The sequence below is a fragment of the Podarcis raffonei genome, chromosome 14, assembly GCF_027172205.1.
Source record: "Podarcis raffonei isolate rPodRaf1 chromosome 14, rPodRaf1.pri, whole genome shotgun sequence".
In the NCBI taxonomy this organism is placed as follows: domain Eukaryota; kingdom Metazoa; phylum Chordata; class Lepidosauria; order Squamata; family Lacertidae; genus Podarcis; species Podarcis raffonei.
Window position 1 is genome coordinate 31,584,412 of NC_070615.1, and position 11,590 is coordinate 31,596,001.

General features: G+C 45.2%; 1 protein-coding gene across 1 annotated transcript; it reads left to right on the forward strand.

The window, feature by feature from the left end:
* Positions 1-255: 255 nt before the first annotated feature.
* SSTR5 (somatostatin receptor 5) lies at positions 256-10,205 on the forward strand. The gene is made up of 2 exons (XM_053365296.1): positions 256-888; positions 7,392-10,205. Exon 2 carries the CDS (start codon positions 7,455-7,457, stop codon positions 8,565-8,567), a length of 1,113 nt encoding a protein of 370 aa, XP_053221271.1. The 5' UTR covers positions 256-888; positions 7,392-7,454; the 3' UTR covers positions 8,568-10,205.
* The last annotated feature ends 1,385 nt before the right edge of the window (positions 10,206-11,590 follow it).

Sequence of the window (11,590 nt, forward strand, 5' to 3'; positions counted from 1 at the left end):
GCGCCCACCCTGTGGAACACCCTCCCTTCAGATGTGAAGGAAATAAGCAGCTATCCTATCTTTAAAAGACATCTGAAGGCAGCCCTGTTTAGGGAAGTTGTTAATATTTAATGCTGTACTGTTTTTAACCTTTGATTGGGAGCCGCCCAGAGTGGCTGGGGAAACTCAGCCAGATGGGTGGGGTATATTATATATTATTATTATTATTATTATTATTATTATTATTATTATTATTATTATTATTATTATCGCTCATGGTGCAAGCCATAACGTGACATGACAGCAGCTCTTTCGTACTTCGGCGCGCCAGAGGATCCTAAGAAACGGCAGCCTTCCCAAATCCAACCCACGCGCAACTTCCAAGAGTCTGCTTTCTTTCCCCCCTCTTTTCAAAGGAGCTCCCTGGAGCCCTCGGGCGAGATGTTTCCCCGCCCTCCTTGCAAGGCAGGTCCGTTGTCTGCAGGGGGTACTGCAACCCGCTGGCCGCAGCCTATAAAGCGCAACAGGCAAATCCCCTCCCCCCGCGTCCCACCTCCTTCCCCCGCCGTCGACTGTGCTACTTAGAGACCTGGCGCTGGATATTTATTTAGTGAGGCGCTTGAGCGGGGAGAGCGAGGGTTTGACTTTCCGGAGCCAGGAGCCTGCCGGCTTCAGAGACAGAACTTTGCTGGTGGTGGTGGGGTCAAGGAGAAGACGACGCCTGTCCCAGAAGGAAATTGTCCTCCTAGAGAGAAGCAGCTGCGTTTGGCGACCATCAGCAGGACAATCCGAGCGGAGGAGACAGCAGGAGGGAGGCTGGCTGGACCTGGATTTTGAGGAAAGCTGGAGGGCAAGCTTGGAGCAGGACGGTCCCTGGAAGTGGGGCGGAGAGAGACCAAGCCAAGCCAGGTAAAGCAACAAGCATATGGTTGGAAGGAGGGCGGAGAGGTGGGTAGAAGCGAGAGACTTCAAGTCTAGCGGGTAGGCATTGTGGCAAAAACTTTGGGGGACTGGGCTAGAGCCCCACCACCGAGGCGCCACCAGACTCTCTTGTGGTTTTGGCGAGAGCAGATTAAAATGGACACACTCTTCTGGGGTGTGCAGAATGAGTCAATCCTTGGAACAATCTCAAGGTTTTTGAACAATTCGTGGCTGCTTAATTCAAGAGGATCAATTTTCTGGCATTGGAGGTCACTTTTTGTGTGTTTGTGTGTTTGTGGGCAACCCACATGTCATTATCATCACCAGTTAATAAAATACATTTGTATTATTGATAATATTATTAATAGTATTAAATGCCATTAAATATTAATGATATTAAATATTTGTTTATTATTTATTATTATTGATCATTATTATTATTATTATTAGTGGTGGTGGTGGTGTACGCAGAAGGAAGTTGCAAGCAGGGACTTCCCATCATTTGTCACACTGAAATGACCATTGTGTAGGGAAAAGGGAAGGCTTGGGTTGATTCACACATGCCTGCCCACCACTTGATTCCTGAACCCTCCCATTAACTGGCAACTGAATGTGTGAAAAGGTCCACACTTGACTGTCATGCAAAGCTAGGTAGCTCAGTTGGTTAGAACATGAAGGTGATAATGCTATGGTTGCAGGATTGACCCCCATAAGGGATAGCTGCACATTCCTGCATTGAAGGGTGGGCCTGGATGATCCCCAGGGTCCCTTCCAATTTTAGGATTCTCTGTTTCTATGACTGGAAGATCATGATCAGAAGAACCGCTGGGTATAGGGCAGTGTATAAATCCAATAAAGAAGAAGATGATGATGATGATGATGATGATGATGATGGAGGAGGAGGAGGAGGAGGAGGAGGAGGAGAAGAAGAAAAGATCTGGCAGGGGTGGGGAGGCTGACCTGCGATGGTGCATTTCACACATGCAGGTCAGTGCATGATCCCAGTCACCAGTCACCTTCAAAGCAGTGGAAGTGCAGGTGTGAAGCAGTCCAATGAGCCCTGGGTGCATATCAGCTGGCTTACACATACACAGATATTACATGTCATTTCATGTACATTTGGGATCTAGTGACTGAGCGTTTGAACTGATTTTGCTGGGCAGCTTTTCTCACCAGAGATGAAATTTTGTTTGTGACTTGCAAGTGACCCACTCAGGACTGCAAGCCACCCTCTTGGTGTTTCTGTCGCTGAGTGATAGGAAAAGGCAGTAGTAGCTCAGTGATTAAAACAACTGATTTGCATGTAGAAGGTCCCAAGTTCAATCCCCAGCAACTCCAGAAAGGGCTGAGAATGTCTCCTGCCCAAAACCCTGGAGAGCCACTGCCAGTCAGTGTAGACAATGCTGAGCTAGATAGACCAATAGTCTGGCTTAGCATAAAGCAGTCAGTGGTGAACTAGGTGGAGTATCAGCCAGATTCAGCATGATGTCGTCAATGGACCAATGGTCTGACTCCGTGTAAGGCAGCTCCCTATGTTCCTAACATGCAATTTTTAAAAACAAAATGAAATGCTTTTAGACTGCCTTTCCATATACTCAGATGTGTGAATGAGGCCCCTTTCTGTGCAGTGTGGATCAAGCATGCATACATCATGTTAATTAAACCAGAATAAGTATCCAGTATTCAGAATTATTAATGCAATATTCCATTTCCCCGTCTGTGAACTGAGCCTGCATTGAAACAGCGAGAAAGATCCATTCTTTCTCCACCAGAGATTGTGATGGGACAGATGAAAAGTATTAAGGGCTAAATAAGTTTCATTAAAAGATCTTACCTGTATACCTTGAGGCGACTTTCCTTCTGATGGAGAAATAAGTGGACGTAAAGACAAAATTTAGGGGATGATGAAGGCTGCTTTCTGTTTCTTTTAAAGTGGACCTGCTTTTAGCACATTTTAAAATATGTATCTGTAGTTTGCAAGAGAAATGCATGTGTTCATTCAATAGAATTGATGACTAGAACTTGAATAATCCCCACAGAGGCATTTGAAAGCTGGAAAGAATTGGCTGGATCTGCAGTGAAATTAGGTTGGCGGTGATGATGACAATATTTTTTTCTGTGGTGGCTCCCATCAGGCAGAACTCCCTCCACTGGGAAACAAATGAGACCCCTTCTTGCTTTTATTCCTCAGAAGATCTGTTAAGACCTTTAAAATGTTTTAAATGATTATAACCCATCCTGGGACCTGACAGTGAAGGATGGGTAATTAATGGAATCATTATCAATAAACACAAATCCTGAATGTGTTTTGCTTTCTCCTAAACTGGTGAGTCAGACTGCTTTTCTGCTAGCTTTCATCTCAGTTCTTAAGCTACTAAATATTTTGATTTCCTCTGATGCTTTAAATCACTGGCATTGAACCTCCAGCTTTTCAGATGTTTTTGGACTCCAAAGCCAGTTTGTTCAATGGGCAGTGGATGATGGGAGTTGCAGTTCAGTGACATCTGGAGGGCCACAGCACCCCCTCACGCCCTACTTTAAATGAAGTTCTAAAGTTTTGTTTTATACTGAAGTCTTTGGCATCTGGTTTCAATCTGTAAGATGCTTAAGGGTCTGTTTGGAGATGGTGACTCAGAGGAGGCTGGTTCATAGGGCCTCAGTCTGTCCCTGTTTTGGAGTCTTCCTTAAAAAAAGCTCAAGAACCTTCTGAAACCTGGCAACCCATTCCAGAGGTAGCACTGCCTGTCAATTTCCTGCACTGCCTCTGCCTCAGTGTGGCCCCTTGAAGAACTCAGCATGGAAGTGGATGGGCACAAAACCATCGTTTGTTGCCTCTGTCATTGGCTCTGGTGCCATCAACTCTTTGGGCTCTCTGCCTACCACCAGTCCCAAGAGGCACAAACCACCACTGCCACTACTTCAGGGCTAAGGTGAGGTGGCAACAGGAGTGCCAGCTTGGCCCTATGACTGTGGGTGCCATGCAGTCCTGGCACCAAACTTTGTGGGTGCCCAACCCCTTCATGGGGAATTTTGTGGGCGCTCGGGTACCCAGGGCCCTAGGAGTTGGCACCTATGGCAATTTGATTCGCGGAAATGGTGTGGAGGAAATAATTACTTTAGTGTAAAACCCAGCAAGCAAACAACCCAAGAGAATTCCATTGGAATAGCCTTCTTGGGGTGTGTCTTGACCATTAGCCACTGTGACTCCAGGAGCCCGGTTCTGCATCATAGGTATAATTCATGCAATGTAGTGGTAAACTAGATGACCCTATGGGTCCCTTCCAATTCTACAATTCTAGATTCTTGTTCCCTGCCACTTAAGAGCCCTGGGAACGCCAGATTACACTTTACAGCCAGGGCTATATTTTCTAGAGGGAGAGTAAATTTTTTTTTTGTTGCTTTGTCCTTGGGATTGGAATTTGAAACCTTATCAGCACAGCCTGTTTGCAACCAAATTAAGTGGCTGCTTCAACTTCATCCATTTCTCTTATGACTAAAAAGGCTGAAGACAGGAGATAAGGCAGGTCAAATGGCACACACACACACACACACACACACACACACACACACACTGCTTTTTTTTGCTTGAGTATTCAACTCCAGGAAGAATTATTTTTAACTCAAAATTATGCATGTAAAAATAACATGTAATATCAATCAAAAAGAACTGCAGTTATAAATTGCTCTGAGTCTAAGGAGGATCTGATGGATTAAAATATCAAAGGGAATAACCTACTAGACCTCAGCAATTCCACCAGAAAAAGCAAAGAATGTGAGGGAAGAGGTAGGATTCAGCACCCTGTGTAGGGAGGGGTGAATCTGTCAGTTTGAGTTGCTCTCAGTTTCTAATTTTTTCCACTCTGAAAGTATAGTTCTCTACATTTTTACATTTGTTCATATTTTTAAAATAAATAATAATAATCCTCATGAAAATTCATAAAAATAGCATGAATTTCTTCTAATACACACATTTGTGTATGCAATTTTGTCTAATATGCAGGTTTTTGTAAAGCATGTTCCTCTTCTATAATACTAATGCTATTTTTTGCTAATATATGCATTTCGATGCACATTTTACTCTAGTATACATGCATCTTTCTGCACATTACTTATCTGAAGAAATGCATTGCAAAAAAAAGTCTGGCAAAGTGCAGTTTCCAAAGGATGGCTGTGTATTTCGGTTTGTGTATTGGTTCAGGAAGTGCAAATTACATAGGTTCGTTCTAAAAGGCAAACAGAATTGAATTTATCCCCCAATCCTAATTCTTAGAACCTCATTTTCTTCACTTCTGATAAAGCCAATTTCTAATCCCTATGGTTGTTCCTGAAAGTATGAGCACAGCAGGGAGCTGATTAAGACATCCATGGGTCAAAAATGTTTTAACTTTTAATAGATAAAGAGTTAATGAAAGGGGAGAGTTTTAAAGAGAGAGCGTCAAACTCATTGGCGCATAGCTCACTGAAGATGAGTAGAAACCTATTGTTACAGGTGTCTTGCAACAATTTGAACTTGCATAAGTTGTTATAAAATGGGTGTTACATTGGCTACTTTAAAGTCCTTAGGTATGTAGGCTGATCTGAAGGACAAGTTACATATTTTTGTTAGAAGATCAGCCATTTCACATTTGAGTTCTCTGAGAACTCTCAGGAGGATGTCATCTGGGCCTGGTGATTTGTCAGTTTTTATTTTTCTATTGAGCCTAGAACTTCATCTCTCATCACCACTGGTTGCCTTATTTCCCCAGACTCACCTTCTGAAAAGGCACTGAGATCTGCCCAATATCTTCCATTGTGAAGGGAGATGCAAATATGGTAGTTCATTCAGTTTCTCCACAATCTCCTTATCCTCCTTTAGCACCCATTTGACTCCCTTGCAATCCAAGAGTCCAATCACCTCCCTAGACAGTTTCCTGCTACTAATATATTTAAAGAACATCTTGTTTATTGTCTTAATGTTTTCAGCAATGTGTTCCTCACATTCTTTTTTAGCACCCCTTACTGTCTGCCTACAATTTCTTTCTTTCTCTTTGCCAAGGTTTTCGCGTTCTTTTTTGTTCTGTTCATTTGGACAAGACTTCAGTTTTTGGAGGGAAGCCTTCTCACCTCTAATAGAATCATAGAATCATAGAACTGTAGAGTTGGAAGGGACCTTGAGGATCATAATAGCTTCTTTGACTCTGCTCATTAACCGTGTTGGTGTCCTCTTCACCCTCATAGCACCTTTCCTGATCTGCCATATACACTCCAGTTGATTGTCTAATACTGTGTTTTTAAACAACTCTCAAGCATTTTGGAGTGATTTGAACCTTTTGATTCTGCCTTCCAACTTCCTTTTTTATCAATCTTCTCATTCTGAGGAAGTTCCCTTTTTAAAAACCAAATGTGACCATGTGCGCTTTCCTTGGCAACTGGCCATTTCCATGTATATTTAATTTAATAGTGCTATGACCACTGTTCCCAATTGGCTTACCCACACTTACATCTCGCACCAAGTCTTGGGTGCCTCTCAAGATTAGGTCTAGGGTGCCACCCCTCTGGTCAGTTCAAGCACTAACTGTTAGCTCACGCTAATAGCCTTGGAAGTTGATGGATCAACACGTGGTCAATATAAATAACTAAAATGTGCATAGATACAGAGGTTATCCCCATTTACTGCCCCTGAATTCTTTGCAGCTGTAGCATTCTTCCTTCCATGTCTACATTCTTCCTTCAGTGGTGTAGCATTTTATGTCTCCTGGGAGAAGGACTGTAGATCAGATGCATGCAGAAGGGCCCATATTCAACCCCCAACATCTCTAGATAGGGCTGGGAGAGACCCCTGCCTGAAACCCCAGAGAGATGCTTCCAGTCAGCATAGACAATACGAAGATGGACCATTGCTCTGACTTGGTATAAGGCAGCTTCCTATGTTCCAAACCCTGAGGGTGAAGACTGGGATCAGGTCTGGTGAGTTGCTGGAACAGGAAGCTGCCTGAGTCTGGTACTGAGCTGGATAGACCAAGGTTCTGACTCAGTTTCCTGTGGGGGAAGGGGGCACAGCTCAGGGGTAGAGCACCTGCTTTGCATGCAGAAGGTCCCAGGTTCAGTCCTTGGCATCTCCAGGTAAGGCTGGGAGAGACCCTTGTCTGAAATCCTGAAGAGCCACTGCCAGCCAGTGTGGACAATACTGAGCTCAATGGCTTGACACGGCATGAGGCAGCCTTCTCTTTTCCTTTGAGAGAATGATCCAGTAACATCCAAGACTATTATGGTGAGCTCATTTTGTTCACAGCTCCCATATTCATTTTTATTTGCAGGAGAAGGTTGATGGGAGAAAACAAAACATCTGCTTAATTCCTAAATAATTGCCAGCCAGGGTAGCTAATTATTTTGGTGCATTACAGCAGAATGTGCAAGGCAGCTGTTTCATACATTTTAAACAGGAGAGATTTCTGAACATGCCCACCAATAATCTTTTCTTTTCGTGTTTCTTTCGTTTTTCTCTCCCCCAGGATGAAAATGCTGCGGGACACTAGGCTTCGTCATTCTTAAGAAACCACACTGAGACAAGGAGCATGGATCCTTTGTACTTCTCCACCGCTTTCCTCAAAGAAGCCATTCCTCCAGATGATAACTTCTCCTTTTTGGCTAACACAACAAGCAACACGACTGTCGGAGGGTTTTCCATTCCTACCAGCATCCGGTCTGTGCTCATTCCAATCATTTACCTCATGGTTTGTGCCGTTGGGCTGAGCGGGAACACCTTGGTCATTTACGTGGTCCTGCGTTATGCCAAGATGAAGACCGTCACCAACATTTACATTTTAAACTTGGCAATCGCTGACGTACTCTTCATGCTTGGCTTGCCATTCCTGGCTACCCAGAATGCCATCTCCTACTGGCCATTTGGGACTTTCATGTGCAGGCTAGTGACAGCTTTTGATGGCATTAACCAATTCACCAGTATCTTCTGCTTGACAGTCATGAGTCTGGACCGCTACCTTGCCGTGGTTCACCCCATCAAGTCTACCAAGTGGCGTCACCCAAGGTTCGCCAGACTGATCAGCCTGGCAGTCTGGAGTTTCTCCTTCCTAGTGGTGCTCCCAATGATCATATTCGCTGATGTCCAGGAAACCTTTGACACCTGCAACATGAGCTGGCCTGACCCGGTGCAGATCTGGTCTGCGGTGTTCATCATTTACACCTCCGTCTTGGGGTTCTTTGGACCTCTGCTGGTGATCTGCCTCTGCTACCTGCTGATCATCATCAAAGTCAAGTCCTCAGGAATCCGAGTGGGCTCTACAAGGCGCCGAAGGTCGGAGAGGAAAGTGACCAAGATGGTGGTCATCATTGTGGTTGTTTTTGTTTTCTGTTGGCTTCCCTTCTATATTGTCAACATCATCAACCTGATCTTCATCTTGCCGGAGGAGCCTGTCTTGGTTGGCATCTTCTGTTTCGTGGTGGTTCTCTCCTACGCCAACAGCTGTGCCAACCCCATCCTGTATGGATTTCTTTCCGAAAACTTCAAGCAGAGCTTTCAGAAGGTCCTGTGCCTCCGCAAAGGAAATGGCATTGAAGACGGCGACCCAACCGAACATCGGCAAGAGAAGAGCAGCCGCCTGCAGGAGGCGATGCTACTCCAGAGAAGTGTGGAGTCCAATGGGCACATGCAGACTAGCAAGCTGTAGAAGGGACCTCCATTGCCTTCAAGAGAACTGGAACTTGCTTGGAGCACATTGTGGTGGCAAATGCCATGGGCATGATAAGAATGGACTTTGCCAAATCCTGTTTCCAGGGTGTACAAATATTTGCTTTCTTTCCGCCTTGCACAGAAATGCTCTCCTCTTCAACATTACACCACACAAGCAAGACCAGGAAACAGGGGTGGGGCTATGCAGATCAAGGGGGTGGGGCATGCAGATAGCAGGAGGCTTGATTCTCAATGGGGAACACTGTTGCTCCACCTCAACCATTGGCTTCATAAATAGGTGGAAGGGTAAGAAGACCTGGATCTCTCTACCTCACCCCAGCCCATCCAACATGGTAGATCTATCTCCATCATGCTTCATGGGCAAGGGAGACATATGCCAGTTCCCAATGTTCTACACTGTGGGCTGATGGGAGTTGTAGTCCAAGAAGCTGGAGGACACCAGGTTGACAATGGATACGCTAGTGCAATCCATAAACGGAAACCATAACAGGATTGGACAGACTTGATTCTCCGTGGCTAAGTTAAGCTGGTATAAAAGGGATGGAAATTTGTAGTATTGATACATAGAATGCATTGTAAATCCTGCCAACCCTAACACACCATGCGACACTGTCCCCAGATATTTTTCCATCTCTGTTGAGCATGCTACAATCCACCTAGCCATTCCTGGTAAAGCAAAGCATTCTCACATCTTACTTACATGCTTCTAGTGGCCTGCTGTTTTGCAGATTGCTCCCACAGGGGCAGAAGCAACACCACCCACCTCAGCAGCAAACCTGAGCAAAGCCAATATGAAGAAAAATGTTCCATTTTGTGCCCTGCTTTCCCAAGGGTTTTTGCCCTGCCATTTCCCCTAAATCTAGCAACACCCTTTATCAGCACCACTAGAAAACCATTTGAATTAGGAAGCAGACTTTAAGTGTTGCACACCAATGCTAATTGGGATAATTTGGGTGGTGATTTGGGGAGAGGAGTAAATTAATTAAAGCCAAACCAGAAATATAGAGTTGGAAGGGACCCAAGGGTCATCTAGCCTAACCCCCTGCAATGCAGGAACCTCAGCTAAAACATCTGTGATAGATGGCCACCCAACCTCTGCTTCAAAACCTATAAGGAAGGAGAGTCCAAAACCTCCCGAGGAAGTCCGTTCCACTGTTAAACAGTTCTTACTGTCAGACAGTTTTTCGGAATGCTTAGTCAGAATCTCCTTTCTTGTAACTTGAAACCATTAGTTCAAGTCCTACCCTCCAGAGCAAGAGAAAACAAGCATGCTCCCTTCTCTATGTGGCAGCCCTTAAGTTATTTGAAGATGGCTATCATAACTTCTCTCAAGTCTCCACTTTTCCAGGGTAAACATACCCAGCTCCTTCAAGGCTTAGTTTCCACAACCTTGATCATCTTGGTTGCCTCCTCTGCACACGTTCCAGCTTGTCAACATCTTTCTTAAATTGTGGTGCTCAGAATTGGACACAGTATTCCAGGTGGGGTCTGACCAAGTCTGCAGACCCATGAGTGACAGTGGGGTGCACGGAATCCGAATCAACAAGTATTGCACCAGCTCCTGCAAGTGGCAGTTAAAGCATGGACCAGCAGGGGTGCTGTCCAATAGCGTCAGCAAGTCAGCGTGGTGTAGTGGTTAAGGGCGGTAGATTCATAATCTGGTGAACCGGGTTCGCGTCTCTGCTCCTCCACATGCAGCTGCTGGGTGACCTTGGGCTAGTCACACTTCTCTGAAGTCTCTCGGCCCCACTCACCTCACAGAGTGTTTATTGTGGGGGAGGAAGGGAAAGGAGAATGTTAGCCGCTTTGAGACTCCTTCGGGTAGTGATAAAGCAGGATATCAAATCCAAGCTGTACTAATGAAGAGCCATAAACCCTACTTCTGAGCAGGAAGAAGCTGCCCTGCAGGCTGCTGGAACTGGGACCTGGTCCTTGGAGCAGGTTCCCCAGCAGCATCCTGGCCACAACTGCCTCACCTTTCCTAGCGCACGTATCAGGGACCTGATTCAGACCATAGTTGGGGTACCGATACTGAGTAAAGCTCTGACCATCGGACTGGTGCATCAATTCAAGCTTGCTGCTGCCTCTGCTTGTGAGGGCTGAGGGGTTAGCGTGGTGAGTCCATCGCTGGAAAATGTGAGTCCCTTCAATTCTGCAGGGTGGCACAAATTCCTTGCAGTATAGCCTCCGGGGTTCTGTCAGGGTGCCCAGTTTCCCACGATCCTGACTTTGTGACAGAGTTCTCTAAAGAGAATGTTTCATCTGAATCTCACTCTGGGAACTGGCAGATTCCCCTTCCCATCCTCAAAAGCACAAGAACAGGTGTAGGGAGAAGGTCTGGCAGTGGTCACATGTAAGCCATACACTTAAAATGCTATTATGCCACTTTTAACAGTCTCAGCTTCCCCCAAATAATACTGGGAGCTGTCAATCATCAAAAGTTGTTAGGTTGTTGAGAGTTGTTAGGAGACACTTATATTCCCTTCCCAGAACTACAGTTCCCAGAGTTATCTGGGCAGGGGGGTTGTTAAAACACTCTGGGAATTGTAGTTCTAGGAGGAGGAAAGGGGTCACCTAACAACTCTCTGCACCCTGAACAAACAACAATTCTGGGGGTTCTTTGGGGAAAGGCACAGCTGCTTAAAGTAATATCAAAGCACTTTAAACGTAAGGTGTGGATGTAGTCAGTGTGGCAATTTGCTCCTTTTTTACAGCTAATTCTGCATCTGCTAAGGTCTGTCCTTAACAACTTGGTACTCCGAAGCACCGAACTTTTTCTCGCTCGTGCCCAGAGTGCACAGCTAGATGTGGTCCAATGCAATCTTGCCTTGTTGACAAGAGGATTTTTAAATGCACACACCTATAATGTGTTCCTTTGCAGTGTTATCTTTTTTTAAAAAGTCATGTCATCTCTCAGCACTTGTTTTCTTGCTTCTGAAAGTGTGTGTCGTCTGCTGCTGTTTTGAAATGCCAGGAACCAGATTTGCTGTAAATAAGGGT

Bases quoted from the DNA above. Each gene is read 5' to 3' on its own strand.
- SSTR5 (XM_053365296.1), top strand. From the start codon at position 7,455: ATGGATCCTTTGTACTTCTCCACCGCTTTCCTCAAAGAAGCCATTCCT.